This window comes from Xenopus tropicalis, chromosome 2 (assembly GCF_000004195.4).
Source record: "Xenopus tropicalis strain Nigerian chromosome 2, UCB_Xtro_10.0, whole genome shotgun sequence".
NCBI classification, from domain to species: Eukaryota; Metazoa; Chordata; class Amphibia; order Anura; family Pipidae; genus Xenopus; species Xenopus tropicalis.
The window spans coordinates 81365415-81391300 of NC_030678.2; the positions used below are offsets into that span (position 1 = coordinate 81365415).

The 25886-nt window shown below is 37.9% G+C and overlaps 1 protein-coding gene across 2 annotated transcripts in view; it reads right to left on the reverse strand.

The window, feature by feature from the left end:
* Positions 1-5224: 5224 nt before the first annotated feature.
* LOC100485272 (angiopoietin-2) overlaps positions 5225-25886 on the reverse strand; it is a 29236-nt gene continuing 8574 nt past the window's right edge. The window contains exons 2-9 of one of the 2 annotated variants that reach the window (XM_004911568.4): positions 24066-24221; positions 23797-23918; positions 21675-21907; positions 18262-18386; positions 16766-16867; positions 9695-9861; positions 8171-8301; positions 5225-6813 (exon numbers count right to left, since the gene is read on the reverse strand). In XM_004911568.4, coding sequence (XP_004911625.2) covers positions 6653-6813; positions 8171-8301; positions 9695-9861; positions 16766-16867; positions 18262-18386; positions 21675-21907; positions 23797-23918; positions 24066-24221 — 1197 coding nt within the window. In that variant the 3' untranslated portion in view covers positions 5225-6652. Of the gene's footprint in view, positions 6814-8170; positions 8302-9694; positions 9862-16765; positions 16868-18261; positions 18390-21674; positions 21908-23796; positions 23919-24065; positions 24222-25886 lie in introns of both variants that reach the window. The other variant, XM_002936215.5, reaches the window with a different exon arrangement.

Sequence of the window (25886 nt, forward strand, 5' to 3'; positions counted from 1 at the left end):
GCTGTTTCTGGAAAAAAAATGCCAGCCTGCATATATCTGTTGTCTTTCTTTCAATTAATAACATTTGCAATAATTATTATTGGTGCTTTGGTAAATACTGGCCAAGTTGCAAACCTACATGTCGCAATTATAGGTCTATTCTATATAACTTTCTATATAAGTTTCTACTCACGGCTTCCCACTGTAAATCCAAGCTCTGCTTCTTTATAGCTTGTAATATCGCACACCTACAAACAACTGCCATTATAAGACCTGTCCATACACCTTAAGGCTAATGTCAGCTGTGGCGTATTTTCTGCATGCCAAAAAACGCTTGCTGAGAATATGCCTCTATGCTTGAAAAAATGCGAAAATGCATTTTGGCAGATATCAGCTGCATGTGCCTGCATCCGAGCAGGCACAAGTAGAAGTATTTTCAAGTGTAGGGTAGTATCCTCTGTAAGCCAAAAATTCAAAATATGCTACGTGTGGCATTAACCTAAGGGCTCGTACACATTCCCCTGTGGTGGCGTTCTCCTGTGTTTCACCGCAGGGGAGCAGAGGGCAAAACATTCCTTATCGGGCAGTACTCACACAGGCACATGTAAAGTAAACAAAACATATGCAACATTACATTTAATTAGGGTTGCCTCCTTTTTTCCCACTGGTCTGCAGGAAGGGGTGGTAAGACCACATACTCCAGGAATGGGGAGGTTGGGGGACAAGGAGCTTAAAGTCGTGAGTGCAGGAGAGCAGGGTAGGGAGGCAGGTATTAATAATTTATCTGCAAGTACATAGCTGGTAAATTTTTAATACTGACCCCAGACCTAGCTGATGATTTACTGGCTAGTCCAGGAGATACCGGCAGAGTGGCAACCCTACATTTAATTAAATTATTGCTTTAATAATAAAGTACAACACACTCTAAATAGTGTTTGTACTAAATAATACATTGCTATAAGCTTTTTACATTGGATAAGCTGACTGTACAAACTGATGTTTTGTAGTGTATTTGGAGAGTCGAATCAAATACAGTAAGATGCAGGGAAGGGAGGCAATGGTGTCTAAACCTTTGAAACTTTGCTTGGCTGGGCAGGCTACAAGTACCTCAATAGTTAATAAATTCAGATGAATAAATCCAGTCATTCTGATAAACTTTTTTATTGCAAAGTATTACCCTGGAAAAATAGAATTCACTAGAGGAAATCTATTATTAGGTTTAAAAAATTACACTATTCAGAGATTCAGAGAGTCAGTATTTAAAGTGTGGAGAGCAGTGGTGTAACAACTCAGTGTCGTGCCTCCCCCAAAACAAAGTCTCACTACAACCCCTAACCGTGCCCTCCCTACCCCACACTCACTGCCTGCTAGCATGCAAGTGGCAGCATCCTGCATGGAACTTATAGTTTTGCACAATTTAGTATTGTCAACAAAAATAGAAACAGTACTGTCTATGCCCACCTCAAGGTCATTAATAACCAAGTTAAAAAGCAAAGGACCAAGGACTGACCCCTGTGGTACTCCACTAACAACACTGGTCCAATTAGAAAATGTTTCATTTACCACCACTCTTTGTAATCTATCCTTCAGCCTTCAGTTTTCTATCCAGTTATAAATATTATGTTCCAGGCCAATATTCCTCAATCACTAACTTTCTTTACGGTACTGTATCAAATGCTTTAGCAAAGTCCAAGTAGATGACATCCACCATTCCAGCATCAAGGTTCCTGCTCACCTCCTCATAAAAGGCAATTAAATTAGTCTGGCAAGATCTGTTACACAATTGTGGCACAAACTTATAGTATGGTTGAGATCTTCTTCACTCAATAATCTGCAGGGCCACTCTTGCCATGTTCTCACTGTGCCTCAGGTGGCAGTGAGTGTCCAGTTACCAGCAGTGGCAAATTTACCAGGGGTGCCTCTGGTAAATTTAAAATGGAAATTCAGCTCTTCTAGTGCAGAGAGTGCAACAGCGCTCTCTGCACTAGCAATGGAGCCTTCCCTTGAACCTACTCCAATGTCAAAGAGGCTTAAGTGCTTAATGGGATAAATAAACGGTGCTAGAAAGGAGTTAGGATTTCTGAACTAATACAATGTATTACCAAAATTATCCAGACACCTCTCTGTCCAACCTCTCATTCTCAAACCAAGGTTGTTTATAAAAAGTGGGCCCTCCCATTGCTGCTAAGTCACTACCCTTCTGGGAATACTTTCTTCTAGTTTTTGGAATATTTTTTGTGGTATTTGCTTCCTTCACGCTGCAAGAGCATTAGTGAGGGTAGGTACTGATATTATGGATCAGGCCTAGCTTGTAGTTGAGGCAGGCAGCACAGGATCAAATTGAAGTTCAGGAACAAGCCAGGCCACAACAACAAGGTAGCAGGAACAACAACGCTGGGTAACATAGCAATATGGTAACCCGAGTGCACATGCACCTAGATGAGAAACGCAGAGTAATCTTACATTTAAGGTTTGCTATAACCAAGGGCCCTAATCTAAACCATGGAAAACTGCCCTAGACCATTAATTCCTCTCCTCTAAACTCCACCATTGACATAATGCTTTTAGGCATTATGGTTTAGGTTTCTCGTGGCATATGCCAAAGCCAGGGTTTTCAGTCAGACTGCCAGATGGTAAAATATCATTAACCACTGAATAGGAATGTGCTTTCCACTTCATCAAAGTCCAATAGCATTAACGTTTACACCACTCCACGCAATGTTTGGATTACACATGGTAATGTTATGTTTGTTACGTTTGAACCACACAATCCCTATGACTAGTTTTTGTGCTCACATTGCTTCTGGAGACAGTTTGGAATGCAGCAGGAAGTGTTTTATCTGAGGATGTCACTTTAGATGATGTAGTATAAAAGATCTTGATCTCTTCTAAATGCACTTTTACACATTTTAGTGATAATATGTGGTGCTAAAACCATTTAAGACTTTTTTTCACCAAAACATCCATCTTATAAATGTGTGTCATACAGTATAATATTAAACTTGTTTATTTTCTTTTCATAGCTCATCTTCCCCATCTGGTGACAATGAGAGGAATTCTTCCTATGGAGTTATCCTAACTGGCTATGTTAATGTCAGTATGCTACCAGTACATACATACTGCTGTTAGGCTATACATAAGACTTGCAATGAAATCTCATACAGTATAGTTAGTGATGAACATACTGTTTTAGCGCTATACATACTTTTGCAAGTGAATGCATACTAGTGCTATCTAATATAATCTCCCATTTTGATTGCTGCATGACTACAAAACAAATTTCCATATGTTCCATGTGCCTACTGGGCAAGGGAGATCGAAGGAAAGGGGAACACAGGGTGTAAAAATGTTGGCTTCCTAAGAAGGTTCAAATTTGCTTCATGTTTATTTGGAGTATAGTACAGTACATGACTCAAATAAGTTGTACTTAATGGGGCAGATTTATCAAAATGCGAGTTTAGAACTGAAAACATAAAAACTCACCCATATTCATTCCTATCGGACCCCATAGGATTCCTAAAAATCCCATGGAAATGAATAGAATGTGGGTGAAGTTTTATATTTTGATTAATCTGTCCCATAAACTAATGGACTCATCACTCTGCACTTACACTATTTATGTATTATCACCCAACAGAAATGTGCACTATTCAGGGTAGGGACATCATTCCTTTTTTTTAACAATTTAATTTACAGTCAAATTACATTTCTCTTTATTGGTCACAGCTTGTAAGCATATAATCTAAATCTTTCCTTGGTCTTTGGCAAGATTAATAAAGGAGTCTCATTACTTTGTACCTTACCCCTTAGTCTAGGAAGCAGACAAGCAAAATGCAAGTATAAATCAGCTTGTATTTATACATATTCCTTTTCGAGTGGTGTTTTAATGGATGTGTTTTTGCCAGAAATGTTGTGCTTTGTGCTTGTGCTGATAAATGAGCCCTAATATACATTGTGCACTTACACTTATGCAAGCCAAATTTTGAAAAACAATATACAATGAAATAAGGTTTGATTGCTCAAGACACAACAAAAATATTGGACATTGGAGGATGTAAAACATCTGGTACTATACGGAAATTCCAGGGCATATTACTGTGACATAAGCTACAAATTATGAATTACAGATGCACATCTATTTACAGTACTGTGTGCTAGACATGAGGTATTCTGTATATGAAAAACCTAACATTTTAGAAATGTTAATAGAAAGTGCCTTGCCTGGCTTCTGTAGGCATTTAGAAGGTTCAGACTAAGTCAGTGGGACACCAGGAAAAATCCGATGCCCCCCCCCACCCAGACCTGGTCCCAGCCTAAAACCTTGGGTATTCCCCACTGACTTGACCCCCCCGATCGTAGTTGGAAGAATACAAGGTTATGCACAGGGTATGCACAAGTGATATTTGCCCAAAGCAGCTTTGTACTTGTCCTCATTCCATCTCCAAAGATGCTTTGTACAGAGCTGTGGAATATGTTACCACTTTATAAATACATGTCAATAATAATAATAATGCTTTAAATATACTGTAGTTGTGTATAGATTGCAAAAAAAAGATTTTATTCTGACAACACACTTTGGCGTGGCTGTTATTAGGTATATATGCTTTCAGCACTGTATTTTTGTTAGTAACACATTTCATGGCATTTGCAAAAGTAGTCAAACTTGCTGCTTTGCTCTGTGAGCTACAAATGCCATGGCATCATACCAGGCCTGGGCTGGCAATTTTAGCAAATGCCAGAAGGGCTGCTGTAAGATGCCATGGACAGTTACTATTTATTGGGCCGTTTGGGCCTCTGTGTCCTTTTTTTGATCGCAGATCATATGTAGGTAGGCTTGAAAACTGCAGCATGGTTAAGGAGCAATTATGAGCAACAACATGAGTGAAGGGGCCAGCACTACCTTGTGTATATGATGTGAGAAGTGCATTTATGAAAGGGAATAAATCTTTTAGCATAATTGCATGCCTTACAGTTTTGTAAGCAAATATTCTAAAAACGACACCTTATAAGACACAGTTTACTTTCCTTCAGATTGCTGAATACTACAGTCAGGCACAGTTATAAAAATTGTACAAAGTATGTTAAAGGTACAGGAGGAAGCTCTGTTAACTATTGCGTCCATTTTGCGCACTGCAGCTGATGCACTCTAACATTGGCCTTTTTATGTAAAGTGCAATTCTAAAGAAGCAAAGAAACACATTTTAGAACGCACTACAGTACCAAACATATTGAGAAAAGACTTGTGCATGCTTATTCTAGAGCATTTATTGGAAAATTACATGAATGCAGAATGATTATTCTAGAGCAGGGATCCCAAACCCTTTTTATCTGTAAGCCACATTCAAATGTAAAAGGAACTGAGCAACACCAGCATAAAAAAGTCTTAGGGTGCCAAATAAGGCCTATAACAGCCTCTATGTTGACTGGCAGCCTACAGGAGACTCTGTTTGGCAGTATACCTGTTTTTATAAAACCAAAACTTGCCTTTAAACCAAAAATCCAAAAAAAAAGCACCTGCTTTGAGGCCACTGGGAGCAACATGCTGGTGAGCAGCATGTTGCTTGCAAGACATTGGTTGAGGATCACTGTTCTAGAACATATCTTGGAACATTACATGCTTATTCTAGAGCATCTTGGAACATTACATGCATGCAGCTTGCTTTGTCTACAGCATGCATTATATTTAAAAGTTGTAAAGCAAATTATTTTGACAGTTGATTGATGTCTTTTTCTAGTCAGCTTTTTTGTTATTCAAACCTCCACCCAGGCCATTTTACTGGAAGGAATGAACATTGAACACCCATGAATGTGTTATGCAGAAAAAAACATTGATTTGCAGATTACACTCTAAACTTTTTCATGGGCAAGAACTCATCAAGGATTTCTGGTTGTTTGAAGAAATCTAAACTGTTATCATGTATGTGATGGAGATATAATAGCTGTTTATGGTCTGACAGATAGGAATAACAGTCCTGGGGTAACATTTATTTCATTGTTTATCCATACTGTATGTATATTACATTCTGACCCCCACAATATAATTTACTAATTTCAGGGAGTGGAGAGTAACTGGAAGTAAGTTTCTACACCCCTAGGTCTTTTCAGATACCACATTGATCTGAGCACTTCCTCATAGACAAGGTCCCAGCAAGCATTCAGTCAAAGTTAAAGAAGTTGTGATGCAAAAAATAATGGAATATACAATGCCTACAGTGCAAACACTATACAGAACACAGTCTTTTAGTGGCTTGATTACAGCTGGGGCTAAAATATAGAATTATCTGAATATTTTACACTGAAAAGGACTTTGTATTGTTAATTTAAAAGTCCAGGAAAATGAGCAAGTCTCCAGAATGTGCTAGAAATTGAATTCTACTTCCTTTTCTTATGGCAGATGATACTTGAAGAAAAGTTTCTGTTTATGAAATCTGGGCAGAAATTAGACAAAATAGATTCTATATGATATAAAGTATAAATAGAGTATAGAGTTGTTTTGCACCTATACATGTTGATTAAGTGCCAATGGCATAGCACCCAAAGAGCTCTAGCTTGTCATAGATGGTTTCAGCAAGTTTCAGGGTCGATGAATTCATAATCATCTCATCTTTTTTCTCAAGTCTTTGTAAGTCACGATAAAGGCGTAGAAGCTTCTCCACTTAGTCTCTTGACACTCTTAAAAGTCTGTAGGGCGGATCATCATGCTCACAGATTTCAGCCCATGAGTGGGCCCTTTCCAGTAGTGCCACTTTAATCCATTAAACTTTGCTGTACTCTGTCCCCCTTGGTAATAGATTCCATTAAGATTAGAAGGGCCACAGGCATCAAACCACCATCCTAAAGAAAAGATAAAGTGATTAAAGTCAGACATTGCAAAGCCAAACATATTCCTCCTCACCAGCACAATGTGATGTTCTGCTTATGATTAATTTCTTTTGAATGAAATAGCGGTTAGGGCAGTGGCACACGAGGAGATTAGTCGCCCACAATAAATCTTCAGTACCGTGGTAACTAATCTCCTTGACATGCCATCCCACCGGCAAGAATGTAAATCGTCGGTAAATCATCGTCCAAAGTTGCCTCTCAAGGAATTACATTCTTGCTGGTGGGATGGCATTGCGGGGAGATTTGTCACCTGCGGTAGCGAAGATTTATCGTGAGGTGACTAATCTCCCCGTGTGCCACTGCCCTTAAAAGGGGAGTTGCCTCTAGCAATCGATAGGATATTTGGTTTCAATTTCAAGTTGGTAGTAGACTGATCAAAACTAAAGGCAGGCCCAGGCAATAATATCAGACTTCCTAAAAGTAAGGTTTGCCTCTGTAGTGAAGAGATATATGGAAACCAGCGTGGTTGTGAAAAGAACAATGACCCTTTCTCTTTATATAAATAAAAAGGCTGCAGCATCTCTTGTGGTCCACCATTTATTGCTATTGGAACGTTGGCAGAGCTGCCATGCAACCAAACCCCGTCTGTGCAAAATGAAATGGAAAATTAACCTGTTGCTTAAAACAATGCAATATGTGAGAGGCAAGTAATAGTCCTCCAGTGAAGAGCCCTGCCGACCAATAGCATGATGTCCTAATGAAAGAACATTTCATGCAAGGTCACGTCAATGACCCACCCAGGACATGCCCTCATCTTCCCAAAATGCCACCCCTAAATCTTACTCTTATGTAACAGGGGGAAAGTATAAAGCTTCCAGCTTTTAAATGGAGGCACCCTAGCAGCCAAAAAACTATTGCCCTGTGAAGCGAATTTAATTATCAATTGTCATTTTTATTACTTATCTTTCTATTTAGGCCCTCCTCTATTCATATTCCTGTCTCTCTTTCAAACCACTGCCTGGTTGCTATGTTATATTGGACCCTAGCAACTAGATAGCTGCTCAAATTCCAAAATAGAGAGTTGCTGAGCAAAAAGCTAAATAATTAAAAAAAGCAAATAAAAAAATGAAGAATAATTGCAAATTATCTCGGAATAGCACTCTCTATATTATACTAACAGTTAATTTAAATTTGAAAATCCCTTTAAGTTATTAGGAATCTTTAGAGGGAGAGTCTAAATTCCACTTGGGGTGCTATGATTACAGTTTTAGTTAGGTGGCAGGTTAAATGTGACTTGTAGAGTGGGAAAAATGCATGAAACATGAAAGCAGATAATAATTTTGTCAATTTTGTAACATGCTGTACATACCTCCTGTTGCCATTTGGGCACATCTGCAGCTACACCTGTCATTATCTACATCCTTGGTGCTGAACTCGGTCCCCGTGGGGCTAAAACTGCTTGTCCTTCCTGCTGTCCCACTGTATCCTCTCACCTGCAGCCTTAAAAAGAAGCAAAATAATGCATTATCCACAGGCTCTGCCATGAGAAATAGGAGGCAATAACAAGAGGGTGATGTACATGGACACGTTTACTATCTTGCATTGGAACACAAAGGCACGGAACAGCCACAAAACATCTCATGTAATGTAAGAATTTATTTACAAGGGGTGCAAATAATCTTTTCAATTCATATAAAAGCTATAAAAAGAAATTTAAACATAAAAAAACAATGGTGACCTGATAACATAAGACAGACAGAACATGTACCTCTAATTGCCAAATATATAAAACCTTTTAATAAGCTCTAGTATGCACAAGTGATTGTATCAGGTTCCTATTTAGCCAATCAATAACATTAACACTGCCTGGAAAACACGTCTTTGTGTTTCTTTCTTGCTCCTGTGATAACAGTGTAGCCCTTGTGCGGTGTGTATATAACAGGTTCCCTTCCTCTGGCATGCAGAATCAAAGCATTCAGTTCAGCCTGAAGTCTGCAAGAGTACAAAAGCTGAACACGTCCTAGCCAGATGGGCCTAGCCAATCCAAATACCCCATGACGCAGCCTGCTGTTTGCTTTAGCATGTTTGTCAGAAGAGTGAATAACAACAGCCTTTATTAAATACACTGACTTCCAAACACTACAAAAGTGTGTCCTGTTTGTCGCATAGAAGTGCCGGGTGGAAGCCCTGCTGAAAAGAATGATTGTGTTCTCTTTTACTGGATATTACTACTATGCAGAAGTCATACAATAATATAAATATGGCTGCAGGATCTTAGAAAGATAGGAACATACCTCTGATATGCCTCTGAAAAATCGTACCAAAGCATGAGCTTGTGAAATAACCTGCCAAGTTATCACTAAGGGCCTTAGGGGGGTGACGTTTCTGGGGGCTGTTACATTCCAAGCCCTAATGGTACAGGTATGGGACCTGTTATCCAGAATGCTCGGGACCTGGGAGTTCCTAGATAATGGATCTCCATACCTCAACTCTGCTAAAAATTAATTTATACATTTTTTAAACCCAATAGGATTATTTTGCCGTCAATGAGACTTAAATGTAAGTACAAGGTACTGTTTTATTATACAGAGAAATATATACAGATAATAGGGGAAATATTTGATTCTGTGGGAGATGGCCTTCCCATAATTCGGAGCTTTCTGGATAATGTTTTTCAGATAACGGATCCCATACCTGTATAGCATATGACTTTCCATTTAAAGTCCTTGTAAGCAGGGCCTTTAAATCATCCTGCTTCATTCTGCAACTTTTGTTTATTTATTGTGAATTTATTATCATTTAAATTAAAAATGGCGTAAGTAAGTAATCATGGTCTAACAATGGCTGTAAACACTATTCCTGTTTTATTAATTTTTCTAATATTTCAGCTCACCTATATTTCTGTTCCTCAGTGCCCAGAGAAAAGTGATCATACAAGGAGTAGGCTTCATTTCCATCCCAGTCTCGGAGCTGGATCCGCAAAGCATATGAGCCGTGAGCTGTGAGCTGGTGAACAAATTCATTCCCAAGCCAGTACTCCCCTGATGGGGAACCAAAACCCTAAGAACAAATCAAACAAAAGGCAATTTTTAATATACAAGGCTAGCAGCCTTGCTTACCATAAAAAACTCTTTAATATTCAGCGGTGTAACAATAATCAGTTTAAGACCCTTCTCTAAAAAACTGTTGGAAAAACAACCAGTTCTGCCCAAAAATATTAAAGGTGTGCTTGTCTGGGCATTCACAAGGCTCCTATACTTCTTAGCCACTCAGGAGTCACTGACTGTGCTGTCTCCTTTGTTATGCCACAGTTTCTTTACCCAGATATTATATTAATTTGTGTATTACCAATCTCAACACAACAACATTGTCAGTGTGCCCACTGATACCCATGCCCATTAATACAATTTCTTTTATTTCCCATAAAACATTTGAAAACAATACATAATCACAGGGATCTAAATGGTTTCCTGCTGGCAGCCCTTTTTCTACGGTACTATATCTATTTTATGCTGTTATACCTTGATAATCAATCAAGTCATTCCTAATGTTTCATGGGGACTTATGTTTAAAATCTTCTTGGAAATTTAAAGATGTTGATTGTGTAAAATTCTAGTTCTTATCTTTGCTTTTCTGTGCACAGATACTTTTATTGCTAAATGTCAGTTTAAGGCTTTTATCTCCAAAAAGAGTGGGGCTTTGAAAGGATTCTTAATCTTTCCATGAAGGGGAAAATACAGCTGGGGGTATAAATATGATCTGTGACAGCCTCTTCTTCTTTTCATCATCATGATGCAGCCAAGTGAGCTTTGAAATATGGGTATTTTGGGGGTGTATGTGGCCTCTTTCTTGCTAACTTGATTTAAGGAGGATAATGATACTATACTAACCAATCTATACACTCACATACATAAACTATATATATACAACCAGTAATACTAACTGTAGATATTAGTATCACAATAGCCTTGGATATTCTGCTTGTTCAAAAACTCATCCAGGCCCCTCTTAAAGGCATTAACAGAGTCTGCCATTACCACATCACTAGGAAGGGCATTCCACAGCCTCACTGCCCTCACCGTGAAAAACCACCTACGCTGCTTCAAATGGAAGCTCTGTTCCTCTAATCTATAGGGGTGACCTCTGGTGCGCTGATTGTTTTTATGGGAAAAAAGAACATCCCCCAACTGCCTATAATCCCCTCTAATGTACTTGTACAGAGTAATCATGTCCCCTCGCAAGCGCCTCTTTTCCAGAGAAAACAACCCCAACCTCGACAGTCTAACCTCATAGCTTAAATCTTCCATCCCCTTTACCAGTTTAGTTGCACGTCTCTGCACTCTCTCCAGCTCATTAATATCCTTCTTAAGGACTGGAGCCCAAAACTGCACTGCATACTCAAGGTGAGGCCTTACCAGGGACCTATAAAGCGGCAAAAATATGTTCTCATCCCTTGAGTCAATGCCCTTTTTTATACAAGACAGCACTTTATTTGCTGTAGTAGCCACAGAATGACACTGCCTGGAATTAGACAACTTGTGATCTACAAAAACCCCTAGATCCTTCTCCATTAAGGATACCCCCAACACACTACCATTCAGTAGATAGTTTGCGTTTATATTATTCCTACCAAAGTGCATAACTTTGCACTTGTCAACATTGAACCTCATTTTCCAGTTTGCTGCCCAGTTTTCCAATTTTGTCAAATCGCTCTGCAAAGCGGCAGCATCCTGCATGGAACTTATAGTTTTGCACAATTTAGTGTCATCAGCAAAAATAGAAACAGTACTCTCTATGCCCACCTTCAGGTCATTAATAAACAAGTTAAAAAGCAAAGGACCAAGGACTGACCCCTGCGGTACTCCACTAACCACACTGGCCCAATTAGAAAATGTTCCATTTACCACCACTCTTTGTACTCTATCCTTCAGCCAGTTTTCTATCCAATTACAAATATTATGTTCTAGGCCAATATTCCTCAATTTGATCATTAACCTTCTGTGCGGTACTGTATCAAACGCTTTAGCAAAATCTAAGTAGATGACATCAACTGCCATTCCAGCATCAAGGTTCCTGCTCACCTCCTCATAAAAGGCAACTAAATTAGTCTGGCAAGATCTGTTACGCATAAAACCATGCTGGCACAAACTAATAGTATTGTGAACTGCAATGTATTCAAGTACCCTATCCCTTATTACCCCTTCCAGAAGCTTTCCTACTACTGATGTCAGACTAACAGGCCTATAGTTTTCAGGCTGAGAACGAGGTGCATATTGGAAACAGAAATTTAGTGTGTGTGAGAAGGAAGAAAGATTGTCTTCTAGCATTCTTCAGTTTGGGGCTCATTTATCAACAATGGGCAAATTTACCTATGGGCAGTAACCTATAGCAACCAATCAGTGACTGCCTTTTTTCAGACTGCTGCAATTAGAACAATGGATGCAACAGTTTGATTGGTTGTCATGGGATACTGCCCATGGGCAAATTTGCCCAGTGTTGATAAATGCTGGTAGATGTCCTGTGTGGTTAATCATTTACAACAGTGACAATTTTTACAGTTTGGGAAACCTTGCCCATTTGTAGCCCACATGAGTTTTCCTGAAAACTTATAAATTCCTGAAAAATATATAATTATATCCCCATTACATTCTTTTCTCCCAGAGTTACTCAGTTTGCAGTTCTAGCCATGTTTGTCAGCTTTTTCACTTAATGTCATAAGACCCCATGCCCTAATCAGCAGTAAATGGAAGGCAATAGAATACTGCTGACATCTTATTAGTAGATGTAAAGTGCAATACAATATTGTGACCCGTTTATTTTTAGTGCCATGCTGAAAGTGCTTGTTTCATGTTATCCATGTAAATAACTGTATATACATTATTAATCAATCTTGCACAATATCTAACTTTACATATAGGATTCCTTCTCTGTAATAATAAAACAGAGCCTTGTACTTGATCCTAACTAACCTTCATAAATCCATATTGGTGGCAAAATAACTCTATTGGGTTTATTTAATGTTTACATTTTTTTTTAGCAGACCTATGTTATGGAGATTCAATTTATGGAAAGATCCCTTATCTGGAAAACTCGAGGTCCCAATTATTCCTGATAATAGTTTGCTTGTCTGTATTTACTTGGCTTTGTGCTGTTTCAGTAATGCAGCATTAAAGGGAAAATCTATAATAAAAATTGTCTACAATTTATTTTGTTTGGAGTGTACTGTGAAAGTGTAGGATGTGCTGATGGTTTAGGAATGAAATACTTTAGGGAGTTGTATCCTAATTATATAAACCATTTTATCCCAGGCAGTCTCTTGCCCTGGAACCCACTCATCTATAATGGCTAATGGTGCAGAAAGGAAAGAATATTTCTTGCAATCTGGCTGTGTGATGAATCTCTTCACTTGCCGCTGTTCAGGTTTGTTGCAGAACGTTTCTCAAATCCTGTGTAGAATGTTTTTCGGTCATCGACTCCCTAACTGCTAAGTGCAAGAAATGCTTTACAACCTGCAGAATTATTTCAGTCCTCTCCAAATATTTGTGTTTTTAAGTATTTATTAAGCATTCTCTTGCTCTATTACTGGCGTTCTGCTACTGAGTGCAAGCAGAAAGCTAGAGTGCCTGCATGCTACAAATACAAAGTTATTTAAGGTGCTACAAAGGTACAGTTTCAGTAAACAAGGATAATAACTATCCAATTGATTTAACATTACAAGGCCATGTGAAGTAATATCTTTAAAAAAATGGTTGCACTAGGTCATTGTAAACAGACTCAAATGTAACTAGGGCTGGACATATGGCTCAGATGTAAATATTAAGGGAGGACAGTCACAGTTCATGGCCCCAAAAGGTATGGGGTTACCCAAAGGGGGTGAGTCTGGAACTGAGTACAGCCTGGGTGGTTGGACATATGGCCTAGCTTTGACTAATTTTCAACGGAAAACAAAATAAGATAGTCTAAACAGAATAACAATACAGATAAAATAATAACAAAAATTATGATCTGTCATCAAAGATAATCTTGTTTTGTGGTTGATGGGCATCAATAAACCTGGCAAATAGCATTCAAAAGTTACAATTAGAAAGTAAATAATAATAAAAACAAAACAAAATTAAAACAAAAGATCAACTATCTATTAGCTAATCTATCTAGTATCTATTTCTACATCATGCTAATATGTAATTCTAAAGTGACATTCCCCATTGATAGGGTTTAGTAAATTTTTTTGAGTAAGTTAGAGTAAAAATGTTTGCCTGATATTGATTTGAAATGAAATTAGCATTTTTGTTAATGGTGAAAATTTTTATGAGTCTGTGCTACAAATTGTGTTTTTGTGCAGCAAAAAGAATTTGATAAAAAAAAGCCCATTGATCCCAATGGCTTTCGTGCAAGAAAAAACCTACAGGCTGCAATGCATTTGGACTGAAAAAATTCAGGAAATGGCAAAATTTCTGTATTTCATAAATTTTTCAGTAGTTTTGTTAATTTTTTGGTGAAGCTAAACAGGGCATTATCTCATTACTACCCATTAAAAGGGTGGTTCACCTTTAGGTTAACTTCTAGTATGTTACATAATGGCCAATTCTAAGCAACTTTTCAGTTGGTCATCATTATTTATTTGTTATAGTTTTTTAATTATTTGCCTTTTTTTCCCAACTCTTTGCAGCCAAAAAACTATTGCTCTGTAAGGCTACAGTTTTATTTATTGTTATTGTCACTTTTTGTAACTTTCTTTTTTATTCAGGCCCTCTCCTGTCTCTCATCCAAACCACTCCCTGGTTGCCAAGGTAACTTGGACCCTAGCAGCCAAATAGCTGCTGAAACACCAAACCGGAGAGCTCCTGCACTGAAAATGAAATAACTAAAAAACTACAAATAAAAAGTAAAGACCAATTGCCAATTGTCTCAGAATATCACTCTCTACATCATACTAAAATTTAACTTGAAGGTGAACAGCCCCAAAGCCCCACAGATTGGTTGATTATTTGGTGGTAAATGTATTGTGTTATAATGAACCTAAGGCTACAAATACAGTTAAGATGTTCCTTTTAGCCTAATGTTGGGCTGTAGGGTTTATAAAAACTTACTGTAAATCTCTATAAAAACAATTCTGGCTCTTGGCCAGGACCAAGCAGATGGAATTTCATGCTCACATTCTGTTAAACTTGCAGATGATTTACATTTGGACGCAAAAGCTGCCATGAAACTTTTAGAAAGCTTTCTCTGATATCTGGCGTGAGCTGAGATATATGGTGAGTGCTAAGGAGAAAGGAATGCACATGCTGGAATAAAAGGCCCCTGCTGTGTGTAGTGCCACGCTAATGAGCACCCCAAGGAGTCATCTGGGTCGCACTTTACCAAACTCCTGCTGCAATTATGACCTATCTGGTTTGCATGAAATGTACTTTGTAGAGGAGGGAATGACATTTAAGTAGGAGAGGGGAAATACATGTGTGCATATAGGTTTGCTTATGCAGAGAAGGCACCTAATCCCAAGTGATTAGGGATAATGGTCCACCTTATTTTCATGTTAAACAGAGGGAACATAAAATAGGTTAAAAAACAGGTCTGAATCATTATCACCCGAACTACACGGGGTTAGGTGACCTCTCTGTTTATGTGAATCATGTATAATTTGGGACTCTGTCGACTTACTCCTGCAAAGATCTGGCATCCTTTGAGCATATGTAAGCAATTTGTGTTTGAACTGTAAATATTTGTGCTTATGTTTATCTTTGGGAATATGTAAGTCTAGATATGTGTTTTATATTAACTGTGTCACCATCGGTGTGAATTTCAGCATGAAATATTCCGGCAGAGAATATGTCATTTTTCTATCAGCCTAGCAAGGTGTCTTTGTATTATATTAATGCAGGTATCCCCAACCTTCTTTACCCGTGAGCAACATTTCAATGAAAAAAAGCTGGAGAGCAATACAAGCAGAAAAACTTTCCTAGTAAGTGACCAATAAGGACTCAGATTGGTTAATTAGTTGCCCAATGTGGACTGGATGACTACTAGAGGCTTTATATAGCAGTACACATGGTCTTTATGCCTCCAAATCCAAAAATGGGCACCAATTTTGAGGCTACTGGGAGCAACCCATCAAAGGGGTTGGTAAGCAACATGTTGCTCACGAGCCACTAGTTGGGGATCATTGCTTTAATTTGTTTATAGATATAACGTTGTTTGTATTTGCTTTAGGGTGTCAGCAAAATACCCATAAGTGTGCGTAAATTGGTGTATGTCTGTGCGTCTCTAGGTATGGAGCCAGACTACCAGTCCTATCTTTATTGGCGAACTACAACACCAGCATCCCCTGAAAGCCTACGCATTTTAGATTAATATCAATCAAATATTGGATATTATAATATCAGCCACAACGTATATATTCAGATATTCAATTCAATATTCAATATATTCAGATTTTAAGCTCTAAATAGAAACCTAAGGGTAAGGCTGACAATCTGGCCATATGCTTAAAAAATCTTCTAATTGTGCCTGCTCCCAACTAAAGCAAGACTTGGCGGATATCAACTAAGTGTGCCTGCACCCCAGAAGATTCAGTGCTTCCTGGTGAAGGCACAATTAGAAGACTTTTTAATCTTACGGGTCGATTGTTAGCCTGTGCTTATGCCTGTAACTGGCATTTTCCGAACACACTTACACTTCCAAAGGGTAATATAAGTGCAGCCACAAAAGCCATGTAGAGTTTTGTGAACAAATCTTGGTATGTTAAGTAAGTGCACCATGCATGGCCACTGCATATAGATACTATACAGAAATTTTGCAGCATTCTACTTACTGCCTGGTCAAAGACTTGCAGTGCCCTGCTGGCATTATTCCAGTTCAGGACATTAGCACTTTGCTATAGTTTAGAATCTGTCTATTGTAAATGTAGTGCTGCTAATTCTGTTTGAGTATGTGCTGTTCTGTTATAGTTATACCCAAAATGTCTCACCTCTCTATATTCCTTCCAGAGACGATGAAAATCCACAGATCCATCCTTGCGATGTTGGATAATAGTCCAGCCTCCTCCACTTATATCCATTTCACACAGTACCTGCACAATACTTGTGGTTATTTACCTATTTGCTCTTATTATCTGTATGACAAAGGCAGTAATATAGTACAAACTGCATGCAAAAGGGATGTTCAATATTCAGTTCTGTGTCTACCAGGACTAACAATAACTACCAGCATCCCCAATAATAGTTCCATGTCAAATAATGTGGTGAGGCCACAGGTTAAACATAAGCACACTAATTGCTACCATGTAGACTAATGTTATGATCCTTATACAAATAATGAAGGCAAACAAAACATTTTTTGGCGTCAATTAGAATAGTTAACTATCTCCATAAGGCTTCTAAATTTATTTCTCGGAAAATGTTATTGTCTACCTCTAAAATTCTTTGCACATGTGGAATGCATGGCCTTTGAGAGCAATGTAATCAGCATTCTTTGGGTATTAAGGTTTATGTGTTCTCCTGTCAGCATAAATTCAGCACCTGTTTGGCAGAGTAATTAATAGCCTTTGCTTATATAACTACAGTTTATATTAGTCAAACAATACTTATTTAGCATTTAACAAATGGCTGCTTTGCAATGAAATGAAGCCACCTGCCCTTTATCTCCCTCACTGCTAAAATGATTGAAAACTACAACACATGTAGGAGTTACAGACTAATACATCCTTGTATCTACTTTTCCTCTGATTCTAGCAGCACTCTGTATATTAGTGTAATCATCATAATGACTCAAGATGTTTTCCCATCTTTAACAGGTTTAACAACTGAATAGCGAGTAATGGAAAACTGCTGTCTGAATCTTTATCTCAAATATCACAATAAATAATGCAGGGTGATAGCCCACAGCAAGGCCGGAACTACAGGTAAGCAAAAGTGGCATGTGCCTAGGGTGCATCAGAGAGTGAATGCTGGGCATGTACTTCTGTCTGGCCTTTCCTAGGTCCGGCCTATCTGTAGTACATCACTGAGTGGTTGGTTAAGGTGGCTAGAGTTATGACATCACCACTCCTCACACCTCGCAGGGGAGGGCCACAGTGTCATTTGGCCTGGCACATGTGCCTTTTCCCCTTATTTTGTTATTAAGTTATATTGGACTTGGAGCAATCAAGGATTGCAGAGTACCAGGGTCAAGCAATTTGGGCTTTTCAAGTTACTGGGGACGGGGTGTATTTTTGCTGCCCCTGGTAAAGTGTTACACTCTACCACATGAAGCAAGGTTCTTAACTTTCCTCATGGCAGCAGCCACACTTAACAGGTTTTTTATCCTTTTTATCATATCCAAAACAGTTTGTTAAGGAGTCAGGCAGTAGGCCATTGTGCATTCCTAGCACATTTTTCCATCTTGGGACACATGTAAATGGAAATTAGCCTGTTTGCGGATGAAGAGGCTGGAATAAGTTGCACAGTATAGTAGAATCTCACTCACTTTCACTGTGCTGGTTGCATTTGAGAAGTGCAAAGTGTATACTCCACTTGAGGTCAATCCAGATTTATAAACATCCGCACAATCACGAAATGTCATCTGATCCTCTTTGGGTATGACTGGAATATCTGCTGAGAAGAAAAGGAACCACTTTTCATAAATGTAATCCTTGTGAAGATGTATTTTGTAAAATGTTCACACTGAATTAATAAGCAATATACTCATTAACTGAACATTTTGTTATTAAGCTAATATTTGGGTTTTTAAGGGGGAGTTATATATGGTCAAATTTGATTTTTTTTCTCGATCTCGATTTTGAAAAAAACCCTCAAATTTGAGTTATGGTTGCAAAAAACAAAAGTCAATGGGAGTTGTCCTAGGCAAAGTTAAACCATATTTTCAATTCAAGACATTTGAGTCTTTGAGTTGTATACAAGGTTGAAAATTCAAGGTATTCAAGTTTTTAATCACATGAGTTTATCACAATAATAAATAAGTGAGCATTTGATATGAGAGTTTAATCATTTTAGAAAAACAAATTTGAATTCACAAACTCGAAAACAGATAGAGTTTACTTAATTTTATCAATATCAAGATAAGTGATTAGGTTTAGGGAGTTAAAGGAACTATAAATGTTTCATTCTGCAAGGAATGTCTGTATATGTATTTGTCTATGTGTGTATACTAGGGGGCTGATTTACTAAGACACGAATTCGAATCCGAATTGGAAAAATTCCGATTGGAAAACGAACATTTTGCGTCTTTTTCGTATTTTTTGCGATTTTTTCGGCGCCTTTACGACTTTTAGGAAATTGTCGCGACTTTTTCGTTACCAATACGATTTTCACGAAAAAACGCGAGTTTTTCGTAGCCATTACGATTCGCTCGTATCTTGTCGCGACTTTTTCGTATTGAGCGTTTGTAAGCGGCGGCCGAAACTTTCAGACTTAGCATGATTTTGGAAGCCTCCCATAGGACTCAATGGCACCCTGCAGCTCCAACCTGGCCCAAGAAAAGTCACCATACTGAAGCTTGAATGAATCCGAACGCTACGAAAAAATCGCAACATTTTGCGCAACTTTCGGAATGGCTACGAAAAAGGCGTGACTTTTCGCGCAAGTTTTAACGCTACAAAAAATCGCCAGATTTTACGCAACATTCGGATGGCAACGAAAAAGTCGCAATAATTTTCCTAAAAAATCGCCAAATACCGATCATTACGAAAAAAACGCAATCGGACGCATTCGGACAGTTCGTGAGTAAGTAAATGGGCCCCTAGGTCTTATTTTCTTTTTTGTTTCCCTGTTTGTACTGTACCTGTATAAAACTTTACAGTGCAACTTAGGGGCAGATTTATAAAGATGCGAGGTCAGAGCTTAATACATAAAAACTCAACCACGTTCTATTCATTCCTATGGGATTTTTAGGAGCAAATTTATCAAATGGTGAACTCTCACTTTCACCTATTGATAAATACACCTCTAAAAATCCCACAGGAATGAATAGAACATGGGTGAGTTTTTATGTATTAAGCTCTGAACTCACATCTTGATAAATCTGCCCCATAGTGTAGTTGTAGTGCTATGTAAATACAAATGTACCAACATACATACAGTTGGACTAAATGCTAAAAGCCCCCATAAACAAGCCTCCCTATATAGTAAAGGGTACTTAGTTTGCCCAGGAACAGTAACTCATAGCAACCAATAAGGTTTTAAAAAGGTGATAAATGCAACCTACTGGTTGGTTTCTATGGGTTTCTGCACCTGGGCAAACTGTGTGTCTTTATTACATAACACCAAATGTGTCTTTTGTCTTTATTATTTGGTCTCCAAGTGCTCCATTTATTTCCTACCATTTTAAATTACCACACACAGTTTTGTCAATAAAATCTTTAGTTATTCTTCTCAGTTTCCCATCAGCAATTTTGTAAGTATACATATGGCGCCTACTATAATTAACTGTGAGTTTAATTCCTGGTGTCTAGGGTCTAAAATTTAAAATTATATTATTATGTTTATATTCTGGTTTATATTTAGCTGTAAACTTAAGCCTTGAAGTAACATAATAATATGTTTAATTCTTTAGTAATTGCTTCCTATCAAACATGTATATGTCTACAAATGCTTTGGAAACTATTTGTCAGTTAACCATTACTCCTAAATTTAGGCCATTACTTTCTTGTTAAAAAAAGCTTAGGCATGAGTGCAATTCTAATTTGTTTTAATTAGATGTCCCTTATTATATTATTATTAATATATTGTTCTCAATATAGCCATATTTTGTGATGCCCATTTTAAAATATTAGCCTTTAGTAATTAAAATAGAATGTAATACTTAAATCTAAATTCTTGCAAGCACTAAGGCTTGTGAGCCCTGTACCTAACACTTGCCATAGACCACTCATAAAGTACAGGGCTCCCTTTGTCCCATTCACATGATTTCCTGTTAAAGTGAAGCATGAATTGCTACATTTGCTAAGCTAAGCAAACATTTTGTCTGGTGTAAATAATCTGTGCAAGTTTGAGGTTGTCACAATTACACTGAAACTGTAGAAAGAATGCTGTAGCAACCATGACAGACTGAGGGGAATATTTGCACCACATAAGTAAATAAGGCACAGTAAAAAATGTTAAAAATCAATACTTTTTGGTAAACTTTGATAAATGTGACATCCTAGTGTAGTCAATATTCATAATTCATATAAAACCCTCATAAGGTATTGTTTTTAGCAATCATCCCTAGAGCATACCAAATATGTGAGGTCTAAAAAGAGTACCCAGTAGAGATGAGCGAATCTGTCCCGTTTCGCTTCACCCAAAAATTAGCGAATCTTTCAAAAGATTAGCAAAACGGTGAAAATGTCGCGTGGCAAAAAAAAATTGTCGCCCACAACTATTCTTTTGCCACTTGCAACTATTCTTGCACCAATTTTTAGACGCACGACTATTCTTTTGACGCCCGCGACTATTCTTGTGACAATTTTTGGACACGCGATTATTTTTGCAACAGTTTTTGGATGCACCCCAAATTTTTCCATCCGTTTTGAGAAACAATCCGCCAAAACTTGGAAACTCGTAAATTTGCTGCAAATCTATCCCTGGCGAAACATTTCGCCCATCACTAGTACCCAGTCAACCATTGTATAAACAACAAGTTGGAATTTGAGCCATATAAACAGACAGCACCCACATTTAATGCAATTACAACTTCCCTCACCCTTGTAGTGTGCAGTGTGCAGTGTGTAGTGTGCTCATAATGTTCTCAAGGTGATAAGTTGCTCAACACACAAAAATACAAAACACATTTCCTTTGCATTTAAAGGTGATAAATTCCACAACCCCTCAAGAAGGGAATGTATTTTGTAATACAATGTTATAATGACTTAAACAGAATGCTCCAAAGTAGATGCTCACGGTTGTATTGTGAAACCATGTTGATGAGTTGCCCAACAGTCTCCATAATAGCTATCTGCTGCCTCTGCAGCATGCTGTTGTTCACAGTTGCTTCACTAAGTTGTTGTCCCAACTCCCCAATCAATTCATTTTGCCTGGAGAGTACATCATCCACCTGGAGCTTCTCAGATCTAAGAACTTCAACCTCTTCTTTATGCTTTTCCTCTATTTTCAAGACTTTATGCTCCAGAAAGCTAAAAAGGCAGCAAAATATCAATAATTTAGGAAAACATCTTCTGTCTGTCTACAAAGATTCTCATTCACCAATGTCATGATATACAGTATCTAGTAGAATTAAGTCTAAAGCAGCTGGATTTCTTAACTTGAGATGTCTTAAAAATATTTTACCACTCATTTAAGTGAATTCTTTAGTTCAACTGAAGTGGGGGGGAATTCCCCTGCATTTAAACGCTTGAGGGTAGTACAGTCACAGACATCCATTCATAATTGCTCCTCTCTGTAAGAGAATGGCCCAACATTGGAGGGCTAACTCCTCAGGACAAGACTAAGCAGTCTATCTTCATTTCAAGGGAAAAGGGACAATCTTTTGAGGAGAGCAATGTGCATATTTTGGAGCGAGAAGTCAGATGGTTTGAAAGGGGTGTGAAAAAAGCCATATATGCCAGACTGGAAAAATCATGAACAGAAAAGTGGGCCTGTGACACCACTTTCAGCAACATACAATGCCACTTTGACATCCTTACCTTTGCAGTTTCACACTTCCAGTCATGTTGTCACGTATGGCAAACTCAAACCCCAGGAGAAGTGACTGGACCTGGTCTAAGCGTGTTCTTCAGCCTATAACACCCGCTTCAATAACAATATGGTATCATTGTAACTGGATCACACTTTTTCACACCTTTGAGATTCAGCCAATGCCTAAAGGTGGCCATACATGTGACGTCGCCAAGCAAGCGGATCTTCTCCCGATATCCCCACCTACGGGTGGGCGATATTGGGTGAATTTATGGCGCAATCTGTCCAACTAAATTTTGTAACCGGTCTGATTGATATCTGGTCAGGCAGGCCTACATGGGCCGATAAGCTGCCTAATCGGTCTAAGGGACCGATATCGGCAGCTACAATCAGGCCGTGTATGGCCACCTTAACTGAATAAGTTTAATGGTACTATTGTGATTCGATGTCTGTCACTGTATTACCCTCATGGGTTTAAATTCCAGGGAATTCCCTACAACTCAGTTGAACTGAAGAAGCCACTTGAATAAGCTAGATACCATCTGTCTTTGCTTTGCTTTGGACTATTTGGCCAGTAATGTACTTCCTGTTGCATTAATAGTTATATTAACAGCTGAGCAGTTATATTGATTAGAAAATGTACAATAAAAATTGCAGTAAGGAAATGACTGAAACATTATTACAGAAATTAGATAAGAGATAGATATAAGGTAAGCATGGTAACAAGATATATTTGCTTTAAAAATTATAATATGAATGCAACATCTTGACACAAATATGCTCTTTGTGTAGAAGTAGCAGCAGTTACTGCCATGTTTGGGGAGCAATACAACTATTCATTTTTACATATCTCTTTAGGATAAATACCTCATAATAGACTAGGGATGTATAAAAAACAAAAAAAAGAAGATATGCATTCATTTTTCAATATCTCCTCAGGATAGAAACCTCATAAGAGGCTGGCAGGATGAGAAATAGAATAGGGAAGAAACTACAGTATTTATTTCTCTGTATCTCTTCATGCTAGAGATCTCATATGAAACTGGGGGAGAGAGTACGAGAAATAGAAAAACTGTTTAGCACAGGTCTAATATGCTGCCCATAAAACATACTGGGGGTCATTTATCAACACTGGGCAAATTGGACCATGGGTAGTAACCAAATCCAATAAATCAAATTGTTACATTCATTGTTCTACCTGCAGGTGCCTGAAAAAAGCCAATCACTGATTGGTTGCTATTAGTTACTGCCCATGGGCAAATTTGCCCACTGTTGATAAATGAGCTCCACTTTTACACTGGCAGGTTGCAGTTCTTCATATTAGCAAATATGAAAGATGAGAACAAGGAACCATAGTCGGTGATCATTTATACAACACAACTCTTACCTATTCTTTTCACGCAGTTTGACTATTTCTTGAGTCTGCAACATCATTTCTTTCTCCAGTTTGTTAGTGAATAACGAATTTTCAAGCAGCTGGATTTCCAACCTAGTTGTCTGGTTTAAAACCTAAATACACACACACAAAGATATTTATTTATTCATTTATAGTTATGTATAGTTAAAAGTCACTGTATTGTACTCAGTTACAGCTCATGTTACATGAATCAGATAAGTAACAGGCTTTATCTTTACAATATATTCAATTGTTGATACCTGGGTCTCTACATCTGTCAGCTTCCTTGTTTGCTCTGCTGTTTGAGTTAGTATGTTGGTGCCAATTTCTAGCATTGTGGCAGTTTGATTCTGTACTGCTGACCTCTGTGCACCTCCGTTTTCACCTCTTACACTATCCTGAATTAAACTCTCCAGCTGTAACAGAAAAGGAAAAACCATAATTAAACTCAACACCACATGTATATTTCAAAACAAAAAATGTTTTTGTCTAGACAAATATCAGTTTTGTGTGTAGCCAATACAAATTAGAAATATAGTTGTTCTACCTCTGTATAGGAGAATTCAAACAGTGGTGGAAAAAGAGAAATCACAGCATATACACATAGTTATGATGATGGGTGGATGCTAGTGGGAAAGAGTGCCAAACTTAACATGACTCCACCCAGAAATGGAGCTGTATCCTAATATCCTGGCACAAGGGCTTCAATATAGCCCTTTAAGATATATAGGAATCAAAGGTCATATGTATTAGTAATCCTGTACAGGTGTATATTTTAATGTCATTGTACATTAATGCCCCCTCCTCAATATCTTGTCCCATGTTTAGCTCACAGCCACCCCTCCCCCCCAACAGTGACATCAAGAAATTAAATTATATTGTCCATGGGGCTTTAGTCATTATACCTGTACTAGTACAGAACATAACAAACACATTTAACAATATCCCAATGTTCCCTCACCAACACAACAATCTGGGATGCCTACTGATGAGCTTCGGAGAATATGCTTACACAGTCTCTACTCAACCACACGCAGAATTAATACAATTTTAAACATCCATGGACAATATGGACACATTCACGCACATCTACACTCATATCTTCACTTTCATGTTTATGTTTACATTCTGGACCATTGCACAAAGTCACTTAAAAAAGGCACCTTAATAATACTTTTTATGCATATTTGCACACCATCTTTCTTTCACCAAATTTCAAAATTCCTATTGTATCTATTGTACAGTATATTTCTATTTTTATTGTATATTCTTGTGTACAAGTATATATTTTCTATCGTATCTCTTTATTCATATTTATTTCTTATACAAGCTGTAATTCTCTTTCTAAGGTCAATGGCGGTCATATAAGCATTTCACTACATATCGTACTGTGTATGTGACAAATAAAATTTGAATTTGAATTTGCAGAGCAAACACTAATAGACCAAGAAGTTGTATGATTCAACCAACACATGTGAATGTTTTTTTTATGTGGTAACACACTCAAGTTCCTTGCTCCCCTTTATGATCTAGCAAGGTTCTGCTACATTGTGCTTTTGCAACTCCTGCACCCCTTTTAGTTACTTCCCTACATCATAGACTAACTCTTAATTATATTATTGCCTATATCTGTATTGTGACTTCAGCTGCTTTTACTTTCTTAAAAAAGTTTGGCTGCTACATACAGATTTTCTACACTTGTCCTGGAAAAGGCAAAGAAAATGTAGAAGAACTTACAGAAGAAAAAGCTCCTGTCACTTCATTTCTACAAGCAAAGGGTAAACCTTTAGGAAGTGGATGAACAATGTTTGTTGAAGCTTCTAACCATTTAATATGATCATTGGTCAAAATAGTCTAAACTTTGCTAAGCCTTCATGGCCCTCTAGGAAGCAAGTTAACAGTTGCATCTTACTCCATTATAAGGGTAAAGTAAAATCAAGATCTAGAAACCCATATCAATAAATCAATCATCACTGATAATAAAATAATTTAACATATAATGCAACACAGAAATACTGAAAACATGGGGAACCCCCAGGGCTGACCATACCTACAGATGCATATGCTGATGAAACCAATGT